At 42.0% G+C, this 23681-nt stretch overlaps 1 protein-coding gene across 3 annotated transcripts in view; it reads right to left on the bottom strand.

Annotated features, from left to right (window-relative positions):
* Positions 1 to 17780: 17780 nt before the first annotated feature.
* The window catches only part of LOC101680385 (serine/threonine-protein kinase TNNI3K), a 329700-nt gene continuing 323799 nt past the window's right edge, over positions 17781 to 23681 (bottom strand). For all 3 annotated transcript variants that reach the window (XM_045064725.1, XM_045064723.1, XM_004758186.3), the window contains 2 exons: positions 21578 to 21657; positions 17781 to 18323 (listed from right to left, as the gene is read on the bottom strand). In XM_045064725.1, coding sequence (XP_044920660.1) covers positions 21586 to 21657 — 72 coding nt within the window. In that variant the 3' untranslated portion in view covers positions 17781 to 18323; positions 21578 to 21585. The remainder of the gene's footprint in view (positions 18324 to 21577; positions 21658 to 23681) is intronic.

The raw sequence follows: 23681 nt of genomic DNA, 5'->3' as shown, positions 1-23681 counted from the left end.
TCATGTTCAGTCTCAGGTCTTCAGACCCCAAACTCCGATGTTCTTCATCTCACACATTATCTTCTAGGAAGAGGTATCGTAAATACATAGCAAGATACTATATGTGCACTTCTAAATGTTTTCATTTGCGGGTCGGAGGAAGGAAAAGACTTGCAAAGAAAGGAAGGGAGGGTGAGTTTAAGGGGGACTTCAAGAGATTCCAGCTATATATTCCCTGTTCTCTTGTACCTCTTTCACCTGGCCACAGGTGTAAGGAAGGAAACTTCTTTTGAAAGATGCATTTAGGGGTGCCTTGGTGGCTCAGTTGGTTAAGCGTCTGCCTTCGGCTCAGGTCATGATACTGGGGTACTGGGACCAAGCCCGCATTTGGCTCCCTGCTCAGTAGGGAGCCTGCATCTCCCTTTCCCTCTGCTGCTCCCCCTGCTTGTGCTCTTGCTTTCTCTCTCTCTGTCAAATAAATAAATAAAATCTTTTTTTTTTTTTTAAAAGAAAGGTGCATTCGGGGTGGTTTAGAAGGGGAAATAACAGATCTCATTAATATATACTGTATCAGAAAGAAGGGAGTTATATTTACAGCTAATCAAAGAATAAGGTAAATTATTTAAATAATTCAAGAGAAAACTGGACAACCAAAGTAAAGGTAGGCAGAATTAGGCTATTTGAAATTTGTTTATTTATTTATCTATCTATTTATTTATTTATTTTAAAGATGTTATTTAGTTGAGAGGGAGAGAGAGGAAATAAGCAGGGAGAGGGAAAGAATTACTCTCCACCAAACAAGGAGACTGATAAGGGGGTTGATCCCAGGACCCTGGGATCATGACCCGAGCCAAAGGAAAATATTTAACCAACTGAGCTGCCCAAGTGCCCCTGTAAAAATCTTTTTAAGTTGAGCCTTTTCTGTGGCTTTATAAATTCTTGTGTTATAAATTTAAAGTTGAGTTCCATCATACTTCTAAATCAGTAATTTTGCCACAAATATTGCCCTTGGAAAATGATTGCTTGGGAAAAGAAAAGAAAGCCTTAGAGATTCATCTAATAAGTGAAATATTCCACCAGCTTCAAGGACAGCCCAGGAAAGGCCACTTCTGACCTTGGGCAATATTTCCTTCTAGTCCTCTATACGTACCTGATTGTGTCATTTAAAAAAATCTCCCTGTCAACATGGTCAGCAACAAGAGGTACAAAGGAACAGGGAATAAATATAGCTAGAATTCCTTCAAAGTCACTCTCAAGCTCACCGTTCTTTTTTTGTTCTTTGTTTTTTCCTTCCTCCTAATACCATGCCCTATGATAGGAAAACTATGACAGGTAATATAAATTCTGTCAGATAAAATGCACATTCCTTTTGAGAATACACATTCCTTTTGAAATTCCAGAAGTTTTATCTTGTTTCATAATCTGTGCAACCCTTACAATACTTTGTGATGATGTGATGCCTCCATTTTTCATAGGGAAAATAGAGTACACAGAAGATTCCTGGGACAGAGAGTCTTGTGCCAAAGTCTATTTAAGAACAAGCTCTCTACCTCCTTTGTCAGATCCTTCCTGGTCTTTATTAAATATCTACTTATAACTAAGGTTGTGTTAAGGAAAAAAGTGTAGGAGAAATCTCATACTTGTTCAGAAGCTTGGTACTAAGGTGACGTAGAGATCTTCAAGCTGGTGTGGGTGTATCCCTGAGGGGAAATGAAGCTTTTCAAGGGATTCACTAGCAAGGCTACTTTGCAGGTGTTCAACCATCATATGCATTTATGTCATGAAATGGACCTGAAACTAGTTGCACTCAAGGTCCTCCCTTTTGCCAGTCTCTCTTTCTCTCTTAATAATAGGTGTCAACTCTTCATTTACCGACTTACTGTGTTTCCTCCGAGATGTCACACATGATGAACAATGTGAAATATGGTGTAGGTATGGAGCACAGGAATGACCTCGATGACTAGTTAACCAATCCTTCTGCAAGACAAGTGGTTTTCAATTCTTTGTTTTCAAGAAAACTAAAGGAGGTCTTAATTGAGTTGTCAGCTGATAAGATAGTAAAATAATTTTTGGTATTTTATCAGTCTGTGCCTTTTGGTAAATCACAAGGAGGTCAGAGATGACAACTGCAGTACAGTACTTCAAACTTCACCACTTCACACCACTTCTATTCCCATCGATTTATTTATGTGACACGCATAAATACTACCTTTGTACGTCATTACAAATAAAGCAAGATGGAATAGAACTGATGTTCAACACTCTCATTTAGCAGTAAATAATATTTGTTCATACATATACAAACTAATTAAAAATAGAAGTCACCCTCTTAAGAGATGCATTTCTGCTCTTGCATTTTACAGATAACGGTTATCAAAACTTATAATACATGTATGTCGTTTTGGCCAGATGCATATTACTCCTTGTTGTAATGATAGCTTCGTCCAGAAGAAATTTTGTACATAGAAACTTATGTTCATAAGAAAACTTTAAATCAACAAAAAAAACCAGACTCTTAACTGTGGAGAACAAACTGATGGTTACCAGAAGGGAGGTGGGGTAGGGGAATGGGAGAAATAGCTGACAGGATTAAGAGTAGACTTATGATGAGCACTGGGTAATGTATAGAGTTGTTGAATCACTATATTATATACCTGAAATTAATATAACACTGTGTGTTTATTATACTGAAAATTTTAGAAGATGTTTAAATTTTATTTTTTATTAAAATTTTTAGAGATTGTATTTATTCATTTGACAGAGGGAGAGAGAGAGAGCAAGCACAAGCATGGGGAGAGGCAAAGGGAGAGGGAGAAGCAGGCTCCCCGCTGAGCAGGGAGCCTGATGCTAGGCTTGATCCCAGGACCCTGGGGGCATGACCTGAGCAGATGCTTAACCAGCTGAGACACCCAGGTGCCCCAAATTTTACTTTATATAACAATTTAGTTACAGACAAGTATGAAAAGGCAATAAAAAAAAAAAACTTTCAAACATACAAATACACTACAGTCAGATAAAAATCTGGGGCAAAGTGGAATGGAAATTAAAAAAATAACGTGAGATTTCCTAATGCTAAAGAAGAACTGTCATGTACTTTTGAAAATGGCTATCTTAGGTCAAGCTCCTTAAGAAACCTAGAACAGAGGTCTATATACAGAAAGTTTACTGGGACCTGTGACCTTGGGAATATTACTATGGGAGAGTGAGGGAAACTAAATGGGTAGGGAGAGAAGATGGGCCTTGATGTCCTTACCCCTAAGTCTGTAGCCCATCACTTGGGGAGCTTGGGAGCAGCTCTTAGGGCAGAGGGGCCAGGTCTCTGACTTCCCACGGTGGGCCAGTCCCTGATGTTGGCTGTTTCCCCAGGAGAGAGCCTACCTAACCTTTGACTAGGTTGCTCTCTTCAGTCAAAAGCACCTCCCCTAAAGAGACTCAGACAAGAGCCCGCAGCAGAGCCCACCCCAGACGGCTGGGGAATCAATGCGTTGACTCCGAAGGGGGTAATATGTTGGCACCCCACAGGATCCAGTGGGGTGGATGGATAAAGCTAATATGAAGTTGTGATAACATTTTGATTTCTTTGGACACAGGAAAGAGATGGAACTGTTTTATCTTAAAACATTCCATTCTATAACATGCTACAAATTAATCTGTAACTACTATTTAAACTTACATGAAAATTTGTAGATGTCAATGAAAAAAATGTGTATGGGGGTTCTGACAGCTTTTTAATGCTTACTCGGTGTTATGTGAGCAAAAATATTTGAAAAGCACTGGTGTAATGGACCAGGTGAATAGCCCGTGGCTGCTGTTTCTCAAGCTGCAAGGCATGGCAGCTGTCATAAATGAGTTGCTAGAATGTTGATTAATGTATAAAGTTTGTTCTGGCTACATACTACTAAAGTGGTCGTCTGTCGGAAAAATAAATGAGTGGGTCATGCAGCTTGGGGTTGCTACAAGGAAAAAATAGAGTCCTAACACAGCATCTGGCTGTTTTCAGGGAAGGAAGAGAGCCCTTGGAGTGTGTCCAAGAACACAGGCAGTCAACAGGGGTACTCGAAGAGCAACTCCATGCTAGAGGGCAGGGGTCAGCAAAGTCTTTCTATAAAGGAGCAGATACCACACATTTTAGGTTTTATGGGACATAGAGTCACAACTAGTCAATCCTGCCACTTGAGGGCAAAAGCAGCCAAAGACAATATTTAAATGAGTGGGTTGTGTTCCAATAAAACTTAATTTACAGAAGAAAGGTGAAGTACCAGCTTTGGCCTGGGGTCTGTATTTTGTAACCTGTGCCAAAAAGCAGTCAGGTAAGTAGTTCTGTAATTCTGTTGACTAATCCTCATTTCCTATATGCCACAGAAATGTTAGTTTTCAAAAATACTCCTTAATCTTAAAAGTTTGGAAAGGACTGGTGTGAGGAACAAATTGCCCTTTAATCCCTTCGGTGGAATGAATGATTACAATCTCTGTCTCTCTCTTTTTTCATAATTTTATTTATTTGAGAGACAGAGTGAAAGAGAGAGCACACGCAGGTGGAGGGGAAGAGGGAGAAGACTCCCCGCTCGCAGGGAGCTACGTGGGACTTGATCCCAGGTCCCTGTGATCACGACGCAAGCCAAAGGCAGACGCTAAATCAATGAGCCAGCAAGGCGCGCTCTTTTTAAGACTATTATTAAATCTTAGCCAGGCTTTCAGGCCATCCATCGCCTCCTTCACTGTCTTCTCTGGTACATCTATTAGGGTGCAAACATGAGATGCTGTGAAGAAGGAAAAAGGAGCTGGAGAGTTCTGACAGTCACACTTCATGTAACACGGGCTGACTGGTTCTGCAATAGAATGTCAGCTCCAGGAGAGATGAAACGTGCTCTGTTCTGGCACCCGTTCAATTCGCTGTGCCAAGAACATGGTCTGGCACACGGCACATGCTCAATTAATACCTGGTCGATGAATGACTACATGAATGAAAACAGGTGAAAATAATGTTGTTATAGGGGGTCCTGAAAATTTTTAAGTCCGCATTCAGTTGATGTTGATAAGATACAGGAAGTATCTGAATTTGTTGACTGAAGAGAAAATGACATTTCCATAAAACTTTGGAGGTAATAGGGACACTGGAGATTGAAGACTCTACCATTTCCTTTGTAGATACCAGGCTGAGAAAGCAGTGGCCCAGGAGGTCTGAGGATCGGGCTCCACGTGGGTTAGGGGACGAGACAGGATTAGAAATCTTGCTTTTGGTCTACAGCCTATTTCGCTTGACAGTGCTGCTGCTTGTCAGATTTTCTTTTTAGAGAAGCAAAAATCCTAATTTCTAATCAAATTCATTCTCTCACACTTGGTGGGTTGTTTTTGTTTCGTTCTTAGGATCGCTAACTTAGTTCTTGCTTTTGCAGACACTGAAATGCAAGTTTTCAGATGCAGTGCAGGTGAAATATTTTGGTTGTTTGGATTATAGATGTCTCTAAGGTTTGCCATTACCTGTTTGTAACCCCTACTGACAATGCAAGTGTTTATAGTTAGAGACAGCAGAAATCCCACATACTAGTTTTCTTAATACACACACACCACCCCCCCAACACACACACAGGTCGTGAATTAATTTAAAGAAAGTCTCTGATTATGAACACTCTCCCCACTGAACTAGTCATAATGTTAGTGGCTGCCTACTTAGCACAGAATTCCACAGTAGAATTCAGCAAATTACCACCTTTCTAAGCATATACAAATTGGCTTAACAAACTCAAATCTAAATCTCTGGTTTTCCATTTTAGCTGCACATAAGAATTCTCCTGAGGAAATTCTTTAAATCTCTGAGGGTGAGAGTTAGGCATCAGGACTTTAAAAAATACCTCCACAGGTGATTAATACATGTAGTCAAGGTTTTTCACCAGAGACTTCAAGTCTGAATAACTCCTGATTTGAAAAAGTAGTCTGTCAATATGATTTCAGAAACCTAATTTAACAGGTTTAATACAGCTTTGCACATTTTGCTTTTATACTATTTTACTAATTTTATTCTTTTGCTCATTAAGCCTCATAACGCTGTGAGGAAGGTACTATTAGCCCCATTTTATAGATGTTGAGACTGAGACACAAAAAGGTGAAGTGAAGTGACATATTCAAGTCACAGAGCTAGGAAGTGTCCCAGTTAGGATTGAACCCAGAAGGAAATGGTTCTATCTGCAGTAGGAATTCTCAACGTTTATCTTGCATTAGAATCTCCTGAAGGGCTGATTAAATTAGAATTTGCTAGAGTTTCCCATTCAGTTTGCAGGGCACATGATAGTTTGCATTTCTAACAAGTCCCCATACGATGCTGATGTTGCTGGCCTGGGGACCAGACTCTTGAGAATGTGCAGTTCAAACTGTGTTCTAGAAAGCCTGCCAGGCAGGGGATAACAGATGTGCACAGAAGTGTGAGGACCCCTGTTCTCAAAGGTTCTTAGCTTGGGCTGCACATTAGGGTCTACTGGGAAGCTTCAAAAAGTCCGGATGCCAGGCTGCACCCCCCGACCATTAGCACCACCAGGGAGTGGACCCAAGACCAGTGCTTTCTAAAGCTTCCCATGCAGCTAGGGTAGAGAATCACTGCTTCAGAGTCTTAGCTGCAACATCATAACCTGCCCTCCGCGTGGAGATGAGGGCTTCCAAAACACAGTACCGCCACAGTTACAATAATAATGCTGGTTGTGGTGAGCCGCCCAGGTGATGTACAGAAGAATGGAGTCTCTCTATTGTACACTGGAAATTAATAAAATATTCTTGGTTAACTAGAATTAAAATTAAAAAAAAAAAACAAGAATGATTCTGGGATCATTTCTCTGTCATCTGGGAGGAAATTCTACTCTCTTAGGCTCCAAGATGCTTATAAATGTCCTCCCCTTCATCATGGAGGCCCCTTCCAGAGGAGAATGTTTCTCCTTCAATCATTAGATGCTGCTGTTTTCAGGTCATAACCTCCCTTTGCAAACTATAAGACCTGTGAACCTGAGTCTGGGAGCATTTGTGACTGGGTTAGCTTCTGGTCAGCCATTACATGTTAAGTGGCATCTTGCAACTGAGAGAGGGGAACTCATGGCCATTTCTAGCTTATGTATCTCCTGAGATTCCGTGTGAGATGGTTGTGCACCCCGAGCCACCTAAACCAACGGATCCCCAGTACTCTGAGCACCTCTAATCAGTATGATAAAGAGCTCCACACTTGTCCAGTCCACACCTGAAAGAACAAGTGCTTCAGCTGATCCTAACGGATTGGGCAAGGGACAGATCACCCTGCCTCCCAAAAGTTATTATGTCCGGGGAAATCAGGGTACAATATAAACAAGAATGGTTTGAAGAAAACCAATGAAGAGAAAAAGAAATCAGGTAAGGGTAGCCTGAGGGAAAGAGATAGAAAGAGACAGAGGGAGTCTGGATTATACCTTGCTGGTATGTAATAATTTGGACTCACGGGACATTATCACACAGACCTTGCATTGTTCTCATGAAGTAGAACCTAGTAGCAAACAGAAGAAAATAGGGCAGGTCTTTTAATTCCTATTTTATGGAGGAGCCAAAAGCTCTGAAATTTTTCAACTTTTCTGTTCCTAAGTGTGGCATTCTGTGTTGTCTCTTCAGAGCTGCCTGCCAATTCTTTTATTTATCTGTCTAATCTTCTTCTTAATGCATCACTGAGTTTGTGCTTTCTACAATTTTGTCCTTAAAGTTGTATTTAGTCTTTAATCCAAATTTACCTGTTTATTTTCAATGATCGCATGTTGTTAGCTAAGTTTTTCCTAATTCATGTCATTTTGTTTTAAAAATTTAAGTATTTTATGTGTAGTTATTTTCTATTATGAAATAGAGTCTTCTAATAGTGAGCATCCCTGGCAGTCTGGATCTACAGATTGTTATTTCTGCTGACTTTCATTCATACTGGTCTGTTTCTCATTTGTTGGTGAATATTGAGTTAATCTTAATTTGTGAATAATTCTCTCGGGATCCAGTTCAATGTGCCAGTCTTCAATAAATTTTCCCCTCGAGTGGACTCCAGGCTTAATCTCCAATTTCAGTTCTAATATTCCATCGCTCTCAGGGCAAACTTGCTCTTCCCTTGTGCTTACCCAGATCACTGATGGTTTTAGCTCACTTTTTAATTGTTTTTTTTTTTTTTTTAAAGATTTTATTTATTTACAGAGCCGGAGAGAGCATGAGAGAGCAGCAGGAGAGGGAGAAACGGGCTCCCCACTGAGTAGGGAGCCCAATGTGGGGCTCGATCCCAGGACCCTGAGTAGAAGGCAGGTGCTTAAAGGGCTGAGCCACCAAGGTACCCCTAGTCTACTTTTATAAAAAGAGTTTCCTTAGTCCTTGCAGGTTTAGCAGTAAAGTAAAAAAAGAAGTTTTTTTGTTTTTTTTTTTTTTAAGATTTTATTTATTTATTTATTTATTTGACACAGAATGGGAATACAAACAGGGGCAGTGGGAGAGGGAGAAGCAGGGACCCAGTGCGGGGACCTTGGGATCATGACCTGAGCTGAAGGCAGATGCTTAACGACTGGGCCACCCAGGTGCCCCTAAGTTGGTTTTTTTTTTTTTTAAAAGATTTTATTTATTCCTTTGACAGAGAGGAGAAAGTAGCAGGCAGAAGCGGGGGGAGAAGCAGGCTCTCTGCTGAGCAGGGTGCCCGATGTGGGGCTCAATTCCAGGATCCCAGGATCATGACCTAAGCTGAAGGCAGACACTTTAACCAACTGAGCCACCCAACTGCCCCCCAAATTAAGTTTTATGCAGGATCGACTTGTATTGTAGCAGGAAAACTGTAGGTATTGAGTCTTCAAAGTAATTACATCATTTAATTATAAAGTAAGAGTAAAGGTGCCTAATAAACAATATTTTTTCAAATATTCATAGGCACAAGTTCCCCCAAATAAGGTTTGGATTGACTATGAAGGCACCAGCAGTTGAGACTAAACTTTTCAACAGCTAAAACTTCTTAAACGATGGTTTAACACAACCGTCTTAAAATGGTTAGGAAGAGATTTTAAAATGGCAGTGCATTTGTTATTGGTATTTTACAGTGCAGTGCTCTGTTTAGTGGCACTTAAAATAGTAAGGATCTTGTTGGTGGTATTTCTTCCCATATTTCAACTCCAAGGAAGAGTCCATATGTGGGTCATGGAAACAACTAGGTTGTATGAAACTTTAGAAAAGCAAGGATTTACATAGTTACATATTCTATCTTCTGAACACCTCCTTTGTCAATTGTTGTCACTCTCTTCTAGTTGTCCCCTGAGGCTGGTGGAATAAGGGCTCCAGCCTCTTTCTATTTAGAAGTGAGTACCAGGCCCCTAAAAAGAGGGGGGAAGGTCAATGTCCATTTCTGGGTTTTGAATCAGTCCTACAGTTAAGTATAAGATGTTCCACTGGAGGAAGCTAGGTGAAGATTATACAGGACCTCCCTGTACTCAATTTTTTTTTTTAAAGATTTTATTTATTTATTTGACAGAGACAGAGATCACAAATAGGCAGAGAGACAGACAGAGAGATGAGGAGAAGCAGGCTCCCTGCTGAGCAGAGAGCCCGATGCGGGACTCGATCCCAGGCCCCTGGGATCATGACCTGAGCCGAAGGCAGAGACTTAACCCACTGAGCCACCCAGGGGCCCCCTTGTACTCAATTTTTGCAAATTCCTGTGAACTGACCATTATCTAAAATAAAAAGTTAAAGATATAGCAGACTGGAAACTCGAGTAAGGCCTGGAGGCAAAGGGGTGTAAAGGAAGAGATCGTGCCTGTCTCCCACCAGCCCTAACAGAGTGGGAAAAGAGGACTCTTTGCGGCCACTCATGGTTTATCCTAGTTCTCCAAACGTATCGTGGGCTGGAGCCCTAACTCGGGATAGCAGACATCATTTGCTGGCTATGAGATCCCTGAGTGACCTTGCAGGGTGACAAGCCCCTGCATGAGGGTATAGAAAACCGGTCCTCTTCTTGGAGACCCAAGTAATGGCTCCCTTCAGATGTTATGTTGATAGTTATTAATGCTATGTTTACGAATAAACACTACAAATTCGCACCACGGGAAAAATGAACTCTGTGGAGTCTACCAAAATAGAGGAAACATGCCTTTTACGGCAGATTGTTTAAAGTTATAAGGGGGTAAGGGAGGGCCTGTTTTTAACCAGGTTAAGAACATAAACAACATTTGTGAGCATTTATAAACACTCCTGTTTGTTGTGGTTCTGATGGATTGCAGTGTGTGCTTATGGTAAGAGGGAGGAATCATTTTCGATACAGTAGTAAGACATTTGATAGGAAAATTGCAAATAAGGAGGTGTCTCTCTGTGATTCTTGAGCTGTATTAATATTTTACAGCAATTAACAGCTTAATGGATAGGGTGGGAAAAAGGAACAAACTGATTTAGCTTTAGCAAGCAGCTTGAACATTCTCCACCACTATTTTACGTTTTGCAGAATTTCCATTTGTATTAATAACTTATTACTTCTATTAAACATGCATTTCCCCTAAAGCCTAATGTTTCTTCAGTGGAGACCAATTAACTAGGACAGTCTTTCCTTAGCTAGCCTATTATTTTAATTATTAGAATTTTTTAAAAATGTGCTTGCTTTGCATACATTTGACCGGTTGAACTTGCCCCCCAAATGCATTGACTTTGTATTCTAGAAAGTGGAAGGGTTTTGGTGAATATGTGGAAGCCAAAAAAACTTTTAGAGATCTGGGGCTCTGCAGAGCAGTAGACTAACAATCTTTTTTTTTTTTTTTAAAGATTTTATTTATTTACTTGACAGACAGAGGTTACAAGTAGGCAAAGAGGCAGTCAGAGAGAGGAGGAAGCAGGCTCCCCACTGAGCAGAGAGCCCAATGTGGGGCTTGATCCCAGGACCCTGGGATCATGACCCGAGCCAAAGGCAGAGCTTTAACCCACTGAGCCACCCAGGTGCCCCTAGACTAACAATCTTATGTCCATATGCTATTGCTTTTCGTCCTCTTCTCTACCTTTAATTTGGTGACTTTCCAATCCAGCCCAACCCTTGTTAATGAATTAATTCAGTTTCCTTGTTCTCTTGGTGAAGAAGCCTGGCCTGAAGCATGGGCAGGCAATTCCTGAAACCAGGGCGGACCTAGACTGTAGTAGGTGGGGCTCTATGATGACAAAACTTGAGGGTTTGTTCCCTTATCCTTTTGGGACTGGTACTAAAAGATACATGAAGATCATATTTAACCAGTGTTGAAGAGTTAAAAACCAAAGCAATACAAAGGCATTTCGGTCATTAGACCTCCCTGGGGTGAGGCCAGCTTACACAATAAGAATGAGAAGTACTACAGAGACGGACTTTGTCTGGAAGTTAGTGTCTCTTGGTAACGCCCGGAAGCCAGTCATTTTTATGCAAATGATAGACCTTCCTGAAAGGCGTGTAAAAAGTCGCTTCTGGGTTGCAGAAAGACACTGAACACAAGGGAGTAAAATAAAGACCAGAGATGATGAGATGGCTAAACGGAAACACACTAATAAAGTAGGAAAATGAGTAAGTGGATCTGTGGAATGAGAGAAAGAACAAGAATGGAAAAGGAAGAGGGAAAAGATCAGCTTACAGAAATCTAGGGCAACGGGCCGAAGGTACTAGGACTACTTGTGCCGTGGGTCGGTACTTACACAGGGCCTGATCACACAGCTCAGTACAACGTCTCACATGCAGCAGACTGAACCAGAGTGAAAACGGTGTTAGGTTAATTACAAAAAGAGGCCATGAGCCTGACATGGTTCTAATACTCAGCACCATACGTAAGTAAACCAAAACCCAAGCCTATCCACGGTCTCAAGGTTCAGAAATCAAAACCCAAGAACAATCAATCACAAACAGCCAACTAAGCTTTTCCAAATAAGGTAGCAGCTTAAAGCGGTAGCCAACCCAATAATTTCCTTGCTTTGCTTCAGTGTCTTTTCTATAAAAGTCTTGCTCCCATTTCCTGTCAGTGGAGGGTTCCTAACCACCTCTGGTTTGGTGCTGCCCTATTGGAATAGATTTTCCCTCAAAATAACTCTTGACATTTTTAATATGCCTCACTTTATCTTTTAACAGTAGGGACAACAGGATACTCAAATGGCGCTGAAAGAAACAAGGCTAAAAGGGTGATCTTAGCCTGGCAGTGTCCTGAACTCCTCGGTCATTGGTGAATTCAATCTTATACTAATTGAATTATTCTACAACTACCTATTCCTTCTTTCTACAAACCACTCCTTACTAAGGAGGAACTATTGATCAAAATTCAAATCATTTGCATATTATCTGTCATAGTTTGGTTTTACCGGAAAGCAGACCCTGGTCGAAAGCCCAAAAGCCGCTTCCTTCTAGAGTAAATCAATCCCTGGAAGCAGAAATGAGGCAAGAAGCAGGAATGAGGAGGAAAGGAGGGAGAGCCTGCCCTACAGTCTGGTATTGAGCTGGATACTGCTGGGTGCCAAGGGCCACTCACCAAGTTGTCTTCTGAAGCACTAAGAAGGACTGTGCCTCAGGACAAGGGATTGTGGTGGAGAAAGGAGAAGAATGTATTTCCTGGCTCTGACCTCCCATTGGTCAAAGGTTTCCTCCACAGGTGCACAAGTGTGGGTTAATAGCCAGGTTGAGTTGCAAAGGCCTAGAGACAGAAGGCATCGCTCCCCAGGCAATGAGGGAGGTTCATAGCAGTGATCTGGGAGTTGTGGGGCAGTCGGGAGCCTCCTGCCCCCACAGGAGGTATGGGGTGGTCAGGTTTCCCACAGGAACTTGGTTGTTACGATGGTGGGTGGCTCCCTGGTAAATGGGGTAAATGGCATAGGTAGGCCAAGAAGATCTGAAATGTCAATGGAGAGGTGTGTGTCTAAGACTTGGTCCTCAGAGACACTCGTAATTAAGTGTTTATGTTTAATTTAACTGCATTGCAAATCTGGTTATAATTTTATCCACATTGTGCCTTTTGTGTTATTCTTGCTTTCTTTTTTGTTACCTTTCTTCTTTGTTGCCTTTTTAACCTGACCTTAGGGCTGTCTTATAAACACTTCAATTTTCCCAGCCAAGATCCTTTCATTAGTATCCAGGAAATAAATGATTAGCCCTTGGTGCTTGCTTCATTCCTCTCTCAGTCATGTTACATCAAGCATGGCCGATTGTTATGGAACATTTATCATGTGCCTAGCATGGGGATATGTGCTCTCCATGCACTGTTTTTCTTAATCTTCTCTGTGAGGTAAGAACCACTATATCCACTTTACACATGGGGAATTGGAGGATCAGAGAGACGAACTAACTGGCCCATGAGAGGTCCCATAATGAGGGGTCAAAAACCAGAACAGAACAAAAAACAGAACCCAAGTCTGATTCGAAAGCTCACACCCCGAACCACTCTGCTGGCGCCTCTCAAAGTGTGGTCCCAGGACCGGCAGCGGCAGCAGCAACTCCTGGGAGTTTTGCCAGAAATGCACATTCTTGGGCCCCACTCCAAACCTTCTGAGTCTAAAAACCCTCCCACTGAGGCCCAGAAATCTGTATTTTAATAAATCCTCTAGTAATCCCGACATGGGCTGTCACTCAAGAACTGCTTGATGCTATTCTGCTTCCTACCGTCTCCTACTTGGTGTAGGATAAACACACGTCAGCTAGTGTCCCATTCATTTTTATTCTGATTATTTCAAATTATCCTCAATCTTGACATTGATTTTTTTTTTCCCTTAGACTAATTTGAATTTCTGGAAAGGAAAAAAAAAAAAAAAAAAGAAAGAAAGAAAAGCCCTGAAAGAAGAACCCGATATTCTTCACTGTGGATTAATTTTTGAAGTGGTGTTAAGCAGACCATCAATTATTATGAGTAGAAAACTGAAGGGCAAACCTGCATTCAAATTATTTTTATTGCATTTCATGGTCTTGCTGGACTCTTACCATTTACTGATCAGTTGAGATAAAAGAAGAGATGGAGGTTAGTGAAATTAGTGAACTGCAAAACCTTTTTTTAAAGATGGCAAAGATACCTTTTTTCTGCATATGAGCCCATTGCTTAAAAGACAGTTATTTGAGATAATATTCTTTTTATCTCACTAATTAAACATAAAGCTCGACTGAGAGCGCTTTGGAGACGTGTCCTCATCAGCGGGTCTTGGCACCCATGGCAGTGTTTTAATTCAAGAAGCCTAATTTAATTAGCACCCTGCCACTGGTTCAGCTGCTGGGCTGCCTGGGATCTCTGGCCTGAGGAGAAATGTGCAACCCCTGCTCTTTTTATTTCTAGTAAGCCTCATAAAAGGTAGGATGTCCAAGGAGGGAGAGGAACTTTGCTTCTCCATCATGTTTCGCATACACTGCTAATTGAGCTGACAGTCTCCGACCACAGTCTGTTACTATGCCAGCTGAGTCTTCAGCTGATCCTGGGGAAGGGACTGCCGGTGTCCAATGGCTCCTCTTTGCCCTCGTGGCTCTTGAAAGATGGAAGGGAACTGATCAGAAGGAGCTCTTTGGTCTGCCTGCTTGAGTAACTGCACGTACCACAAAACTAGGAAGGAAGGAGGCATTCAGATCCTACTGGTAATGGTTCCACTATCTCTCCTTGCTTTCCCTACCCAGTGTGCTAATGAGGAGAGGAAAATGTGAGACTCCTTGGCTTCCCTAATTGCTGTGCTTTGCCCTCCTAACTTTTTTGTTCCTGCTTATCACGGTGAGAGTCTGGCTTCTGCCAATCATTTCTGGTTCATTCTGCCTAGAAAATAACAATGTGTATTTTTTGAGCCTTGAGATTATTCTAGCCCCTTCTTTTCCATAATTAAAACAGAGAAAATGATGATGATTATATTTTTGGTTTTACTTTGCAATAATGAGCCGCAGCAATCAGGAAAGGTTTGTTTTTCTAGTCCCTGAAACTTCTCCTGGGCTAATTCCCAAATTTTCCTCGGGACTGCAGAACAGCAGATTCGTTGGCTCTTACCATGATTCTGGATTGTGAACACTGGCTATTTTTAATCCTTTTCCTCCACACAATAGAGGCAGTCCTGTGTGGTGAACAGATCATAAGAACTAGTGCCAGGCAAACCTAGTTTTGAAACCTGGTTCCATTCTAAACTAGCTTGGATTCATTATCTACTTGAGCAAGCAAGAAAAAAATTTTCCCTTTCCGGAGTTGTTTGGAGAACTAAGCGACAATAATTGCATTTTAAATCCTCTGAAACTCTTCCTGCCACATAATAGGTGCTCAATACGTGGGTTTTCTTGCTATTTCTACTTAACATCTCCCTTGTTGGGGGATGCTTCTTGGCTCTTGTATTTGATTTAAAGGATTTGATTTCTCTTCTGATTTGATTTCAGGTATAAAAAGACATCCTGAAATGAGCCAGTCCTAAGGTTGCTGGATCGTGGCTCACACTGCCTCAGAAGTGTAAGCTCAGAAGCTCACTGTTCACAAAAGCAGGGTTTTAGGGACAATGATGCCAATTTTCACATTAGAGAAAAAAATCTCCACTCTTCGCATGCCCTCCTCTCCTCATATAGCTCTTTGGTTGCATGGTGATAGAACAGTAACAATACACAACAACAACATGTACAGTATCTGCTATTGTGAGCCAAGAACTATACAATGAACTTTATATTATTTGTAATTCTTATAGTACCTCTTCAAGAGAAATGTTATTATTACCATCTTACAGATAATAAACTGGAGCTCAGATAGGTTGACTTGCCTATGGTCACGAAATTACTGTAGAAAGTCTGAGTAACTCCAAAGCTGGTGGTTATTGTTTGAGGGAGACAAGGAAGGAAGGAAGAAAGGAGAAGGGAGGAAAGAAGAAGGAAAGGAAATTAAGACAAGGAACAATAGAGGGAGAGGAAGGAATCAGGTCCTTCATTTCAGATGGATTCTCTAGCACTAGCCTTTTTTCCTACCTCCAGCACCCATTTTTTCCCTCTGTCCCAGCAAAATGTCAGCTTTGGAAATAATTTAACCCAAATAATCACTCTGTTGGAATAACTCTCTCCTGGTGCTGCTGTAATTTGGCTTACAATTATAGCTAATTGAACATCTTCGAAGCGAGCTCAGTGCCGCATGCACATAGAAAAAAATTAATGTGCTAAGCATGCGAAAACATGATCACAGAAGTTCATTTTTATCAGCAGAAAAAGAAAGCAATTAGTGAGACATTTTTCAGCGAGGAGAAAAGACACATAGACACACACACACAACCTCATGATCTCAAGACAATCTCCAAGATGATCCTTGGGTCCCATTAAAGGTGCAATAATGAAGTGGGTTTGTGAGCTACAGGCTGGCATCTGTGAAAAGGTTCCCCTTCTCAGGAATCAAGACACATTAGTCTCATTATTTGCAGATCCTTGACAAGACAAGAGGCTGAGGGAAGCAGTAACCTAAAGAGATACATTGTAGAGAGAGGAGGTGGTTAATTAAAGGAAACAAAGAAAGGGAGCTTCACACATTTGTTCTAGAAAATCCCCTTCCTATCCTTTCTCTGGATAGGACCTCCATTCCATGGGAATCGGGGAGGACACCTGGTTTACCCCCAGCACTGTCCTGGCTATATATACGATCAGCATTACACCTACTGTCAATCTTTTAGTTAAAACTGGTTATTTACTTATTTTCTTATTTTAAATTTCTTTTAACTGTCTACAGTATTTCAACTCAGCTCATGAAAGGATTAAGGTCTGAAGAACTCCAGCTAGGTGCTCGTTCATTGCCTAAAGTAGCCAGAATGGAGGACTAGAGAAAGAACCATAGAATGGGTGGTCTTCAGGCAGCCCCTTACCAGAAGGCTTTATGCCTGGATGGCCACTTGAGGCTCCTTGTTCCTGCTTATCAGAAAGACCCTTGGCAACTTGCTAGGCAGGAAAGAGCACCTATGATTCCAGAATAATTTGGTGGGGAAATGAAGAGGCTGGAGGCTAAAAAGGAGTAACTCTAAGGGGAAGTATCATGGTTTTAACTTCTACTGGACTGGCACTTGGCTTTCCCCAAGCCAAGGACTTTCAACTTTGCAACCACACGACATAAGATAACTCTCAGAAGGGTTTTAGAGGTGAGGTTGCTGTTCTGATAGAAACTGCCCTCAAGAGACATAATCTCTAAGCGGTAGGAGGAGAGGGGAGGATGGAGGAGCTCACCACAGACATGAAAGGGGCCATCAGCACTTTTCCCATTTAGTTCCATATGTATATGAGCCCACGATACTCAGGAGAAGAAAGCAGATTTGCCTAAATACAGTCAAAACCAGGCTGTATATTCCTTCTGTTGCTGTTCAAGCTCCCAGTTGTCCTCTGATGGCTTTGAGCAGTGGTTCTCAACCTGGGGCAGATTTGTGCCCCCCCCCGCCCCGGGGGACATCTAGAAGTGTCTGGTGGCTTTTTCAGGGAGCTGTTACTGGCGTCTGGGAGTAGAGGCCAGGAAGCTCTTAAGCATCTCACTGTGCACTTGATCCTGATATCAAGAGTCATGGACTTTACGGATGGAGCCAGCCAGGTGCCCCCCGATGTCTCATGTTTTGCAGGCCACTGGTACCTCAGATATCCTTCCCATGCACTGTGCTAGACTCCAGTATGGACAACAGGTTTGTATTTGTAGAGTAGTGCCATACCTATACCAAGAGCATCCACAATACCTTGGAAGGTATGCCTTGGGCAACAAGATGCCCAAATAAAGCACAGAGCACTTGCTATGATACAGAAAGGAGGCTAAATAACTAAGTGCAGTATTTTGCAAGCATCTTGATCTGAAGGTCATTACCGATATGTCTTAAAGGAGGTATACTCAGAAGATGTCTTGTTGGAATGAGATACACTTCTGAATCCATTTTGTGTGCCAACAATCTTTAATCACAGAGCCAGACACTAGTGGTAACATAATAACATAAGAAAATGAACAATATTCTAAAAAAATCAAACCCACAGTTCCCAAACTCAAGTCTAGATAATTTAGTCTAGGAAAACATAACAATTGTTAAGTGCCCACCACAGACTTGGGCCCCATCTCTAAGTAACGATATAAATTTTTTCTTTCAGTTACAAAATTCAAACCAATTCTTTAGATACATTCTGTCTCGGTTCTTTTGCATTTCAGTGCTTAGCCACAAATCCAAAGCCCAACTTGTGGTAGGGAATTAAATAGGACCAGAATAAACAAGCCAATTTAAGGAAACCTTAGAGGGTAAAAATATTATAATTGGAGGCAAGCCTGCCACGATTGGAGCTGTTGCTGTCAGTTTGGGGGAAAACTCTCCTTAGGTATCCGCGGAATGCTGTCAGCCGCTGTCCTCAAAGCTGCCACTATTCGGGCAAGAATGAAAATGCATCGGACTCATGGGATCAGACACGTAGCCTGCAACGGAATAGAAGTTCAGCTGTTACTTACCGGGTTGTGTCCCGTCTTGCCATTTTTTTCCTAACCAGCCTCACCCAGTGCACCACACAGCTGCCAGGCAGCTTCTCCCGGCTCCTGGGCTCAGGGTCTGGGCAGGAGTTGGTGGCAAGCAGTTGTAAAACAAAGGCAAAATTTAAAACGCAAACAGAGAGCTGAGACCAGGGGAACCCAAATGAGGGGTGTGTGATGTTGGACCCAAGCTGGCCACGTCTGGAGTCAAGAAGGGGTCAGTCCCAGAAGGTGGTGTATTGCTACGGCTGGAAGCCTGGGCTTCTGCGTCAGGCAAATCTGGCTTTGAACCCTGGCTCCATGACTTACGGGTTCTGTGGTTTTTGTCCACTTAACCTTTGTAGGCCTCGGTGTCTTCATTTGTAAATAGGACATTAATTCACAAGGTTGGTAGCATAGACGAGACCATCCCTACAGTACGTGACACCGTGAGTGTTGGGCAAATGGCAGTGATTAAAAGAAGGGAGAGCTAAGTACAGGGCAGAAGGAAAGAGCCACTCTCTACAGCAGGTTGCCTTTGGCTAGGTTTGATTTTTGTTTTTCCTTCCTGAGTGCCTGGTTTTTAAGTGGACCTCAAAGTTTAGGCCCAAATACCAGTGGTATTTGATGCTCATTGAAGTGCGGGCCCCTGCTGTGTCCAGAGAATGCAACCTGTGGCTCAGGACCAGGCCGCTGCCCGGAGAGGACACAGGACTTGTGCCGGGAAGCCGTTCCTTTTCCACGGCAAGTAAGGAAGCCGCTCGTTCTTTGCTTCTGTCAAAACAGGCACATTTGTCAACAGCTAATGCTGCTTCTGCTCCCCTTTGATAGCTGAGTTTTCAGAACCGACTCAGCCATCTACATTTTTGTCAAGGCATCTAGCAATATGCAGTTGGATAGGTTTATTTATTTTCACAGGAAGGCGCTCTGGCTAATCTGTTAGGCAGCACACACACTCTCCTGAACGGACATGCGGGGGGCTGCAGCTGACGTGTCCTCCTCTAGCTCCCCTCCAGTGAGGGGGCTGGCCCGGGTCAGAGAGGAGGGGTGTATGTGTGTGTGTGTGTGTGTGTGGTGGGGGAGCTGAGAAGAGAGGAGGCAGGGTCGGGATACACATCACCGAATCCTGATTTTGGGTGGACTTACATAAAATCTCCATCCTAAAGCAAAATATTTCCTCTTGTCCAGCCTGAAACTGCACCTTCATTCCAGGCACAGATAGACGTTTTGATAAACTCGTGATCCTTTTATCATGAGCTTTCTCCTGTGCCACAAGCGGTGTTACCTGCGTGTGAGGCTATGCCACGCCCCTTCCCCTTGCAGGGGAAATCTCACTGGGGGTGCTTGTTCCTCAGTGTGGGGTGGCTCTTTCCGGGATGGGTGGCGGAGTCAGCGGGGCGTGGGTGCTGACTTTTTTATGGATGCATCATTGCCAGAGTTGGATGACAGGTACTTGGGGGGCTGTTCCGCTGAAGAGGGACCCGAGTGAAATTTGACCGCAGGCTCTAGGAAAAGACTGAACCACGTCTGCACGTTTTGTTGCTTGAGGGTGAAAAGCCTCAAGTACAGAGAGAATTGCTCAGTGTGTAATCTTAACTTCATTCTCTATCCCTGCTCTTTGGGGGCAGAGAGAAAGAAACAGTTCCTGAAGTAGCTGTTTTACCGCAACTAGCTTATGCAATGAAAATGGGGAGCAATTAAAGGTACTTTCTTGTACAGCAGGATGTTCCTAGGGGGAGACAGTAAATCTGTCTCCTTTGTCTGTTGGAGCTCTTGCTCCATCCAAATACCCTAATGTTTTCTTCCACCCCAGTACACACATGCGGGGGAAAACCCGGCTTCTGCATTTCTGCATCTCTTCTGTCTTCTCCATCTTGAGGAATTCTGCTCAAAGTCTTACTCCTTTAAGAAACAGATCGTTAATGAAATGCTTCATCTTGAAATGTTTCCTCCACCATGAAAGGGAAGACTTCTGGTCAAAGCACGCATTTCAAAGGGTGCCCTATATTTTGTGGTTGTGTGGTCACATCTGTGAAGGTTTGAAAAAACGATATTATCTCTATGAAAAATGTGATGATGTGACACTTAGAGCACATTTTCCTGTTACTAGACTGGCCAATTATGTTGTAAAGCTGATGATAAAAAGCACTCGGCTACATTCTGGACACGTCCTGGGAGTCAGAGCACAAAGTTTCCTCTCTTTAATGTTCCCAAGTAGTTTGTCTGCATCCATCCAGAACAATTTTTTTTTCCTTCATTTCATAAAGGCTTTCTTATGCCTTAGGTAATAATACTCAGCAAACAAGGTGCATTGGTGAGGATCCCAAAGCTGAGGGCTTCCTGGGTCTATGGCCATCTAAATCAGAGAACCGGGAACACATCATCCAATTTATTCTTCCCCAAACCCAGTTCTTGTAAAAAATCTGATCTCTTTAACTGACGTACATTTTTTTCAGTCCTCCATATTGTCAAGGAAAGTTCCCATGAATAAATGAGCCCATTGTGCTAAAATTCTAATTAAATATAGAGCCTCTCAGGCTTAGAGGTTGGAAAAAGGACATTACAGGCCTCGCACATTAATATGGCAGCTGGTGATGAGGGCGATTACCCATCCTCTGGCTTCCAGGGGCCTGCAGAGAGCTGCGTTAACTATTTCAGAGAGTTAATTCCTTCTAAAGTATTAATTCCTTCTAAAGTAATCCTGTGCAAAATGGATACCATCAATGATAACTTCACCTCCTCTCTAGATTTGGAGGAGATGGCTGGGTTTACCTTTTACCCTTGGGTACTTTCTAAAGGGGAAGAGCTCCCAGCATATGATGGAATTGTGGAGACTCCTGTCTTGTTTTTCTCCTCCAGACATACCAGCCATGTGGGGCTTAGAGGCAGGGAGCTCAGTAAGGTGGCAACTAGGTTTTGGAATATCACAAGACGCCGGCGACTGTTTTCATGAGGAGAGTTTTATCTTCTTCCACGTGGACTCACACTGATATACATACACAAATACACACTTAATGCACACACATCACTAAACTCAAAGATGAATGCAGAGTTATATAAGACAAGATCAAAGTTTGTACTTTTACAATATAGTATCTGTAAATCATCTGTCATTTCTCGTTATTATATAAAACAAAATCTTTTCTTGTTATCAAAATCTTTATCTTGTTATCACCTTCTCAGGGACAGGTCCCTTAATCGATCTGAATCATCTATAGACTTACCATATTTGTCAACAGGGGAGAACTGGAGACCTCTCTTCATCTCCTCCAAAGACAGGCCTTGAGAGGAACACTGTCCAGCACTAGAAAATTCCAAGAGACATATGTTTTCATACTATGAAAACCAGGATGATGGTTTGCTAATAACATTTTTATAAAACACAATTTATTCACTCAGCGTAGATCCCAGAAAACTGACAAAATGATACAAAGGTTTTTTTTTTGTTGCTGTTTTTAAGATTTTATTTATTTATTTGACAGGGAGAGATCACAAGTAGGCAGAGAGGCAGGCAGAGACAGAGAGGGAAGCAGGCTCCCTGCTGAGCAGAGAGCCCAATGCGGGGCTCGATTCCAGGACCCTGAGATTATGACCTGAGCCGAAGGCAGCGGCTTAACTCACTGAGCCACCCAGGCACCCCCAAAGGTTTGTTTTGTTTTGTCTTAAAGATTTAATTTATTTGACAGAGAGAGAGAGATCACAAGTAGGCAGAGGCAAGGAGAGAGAGAGGAGGAAGCAGGCTCCCTGCTGAGCACAGAGCCTGATGCAGGGCTTGATCCCAGGACCCTGAGATCATGACCTGAGCCTAAGGCAGAGGCTTAACTCAGTGAGCCACCCAGGTGCCCCTCCAAAGGTGTTTTGTTTTGTTTTGTTTCTCCAAAAGTGTTTTTAATGCTACAAGTGACTAGTTGGGAGAGAGTTCAGAGTTATTTAGAGTAAGTCAGATCTGGGTGTGAGTCTTGCCTCTCCCAGGGAGTCTACAAAGGGCATGCCACCTATTCTCAGCCTCAGTGTATTTATCTGTAAAATGGGAAACATACATAAATAATTTCAGTTTGTTTTGATGATTAAATTTAATACAAAGGAGTGTTGATTCTAAAACCCGAATTAATATCATTATAAGCCTTACTCAAAAGGAACCAATCACCAGAACATTATTATCTTAGTAATAATCAATATCAAGAAACCAATGGCAAGAGATAGTGTTATTGTTATATTGCTGTTGTTACAATGGTAACTATAAGAGATAGTGATGATAATATTTATTTCATGATTCCTTGTAGTAAGCATTTACCTCTCTCATCTCACTTGATTCTTATCACTACCAAATAATTTCTGCCATTTTACAGGTGAGAAAACTGAGGCTGGAGCCATTAAGTAACTTGTCACTCAGGTTTGGTAATTGGCTCAGCTAAGGGTGGAACCCAAGGCTTTTAGATTCCAAAGCCTGCATGCTTAACTTCAAATAGGAATTTCTTCCTGGTTCCTGGCCCTAATTAGTGCTTCTCTCTCCAACTTCTACACTTTTATCATACTGGTTAATGGGGTTGCTTCCTTTTTAGCTCTTCAGACTCAAAACCTGAAACCAAGGAAACCTTCACCCTCACAGTGAATCATACCTGTCAGTGAATTATATACCTGTGGTCTCTCTTATGTTCACATCAGTTTATACAACCATAAGATGGGAATCATAACAAAACTTGGCGTATAAGGTTAATCACGAGAACTAAAGAAATAATAAGTTTAAAATACTTTGAAAAGTGCTAGAATTTAAGAAACAATACATGTTACCTACTTTTATTATTTAGAAAGGTCCAACTGGAAGGCAACATTTCCTCAGTCTTCTTGGAAATCCCATCCAGGATTTCATACCCTTTAGTACTTCTATTTATGCCACAGTGCTTATCAGAAGCTGCCTTGGTGTAGCACCATCTGTATTTGTATGCCAGTGAACCCCACTAAACAGAATATTCCTGGAGGTCAGAGGTCCTGCCTGACATCCTTGGATCTCCCACAGTGCTTAGCTGGTACTTTGTAAATAATTAAAATAATTAAAGTGTATAAAATAAAGTTATTACAAAATGTTTGTTTGAAGAAGTTAGATTTTTCTAAACTCTAATATAAATGCACTCTGTTTAATTTACTTTGCCTTAAAACGACGACATGTTTGGCCTCACTTTCTTAAGAGATAAAGTGAAGTTCTTTTTTAGGGGAAAACAATGATTAAAAAGAAGCAAAAGTATTGACTTAAAGTGGGACATGGTATTAGCTGAATCAACATTAAGTGGCAAACCACACTCAGTTCTGGGCAATCAAATGTCATATGAG

The sequence above is a fragment of the Mustela putorius genome, unplaced genomic scaffold, assembly GCF_011764305.1.
Source record: "Mustela putorius furo isolate JIRA1106 unplaced genomic scaffold, ASM1176430v1.1 tig00003853_pilon_pilon_pilon, whole genome shotgun sequence".
Taxonomy (NCBI): domain Eukaryota; kingdom Metazoa; phylum Chordata; class Mammalia; order Carnivora; family Mustelidae; genus Mustela; species Mustela putorius.
The sequence above is the reverse complement of the archived record's forward strand: the minus strand, read 5'-3'. Positions and strand labels throughout refer to the sequence as shown.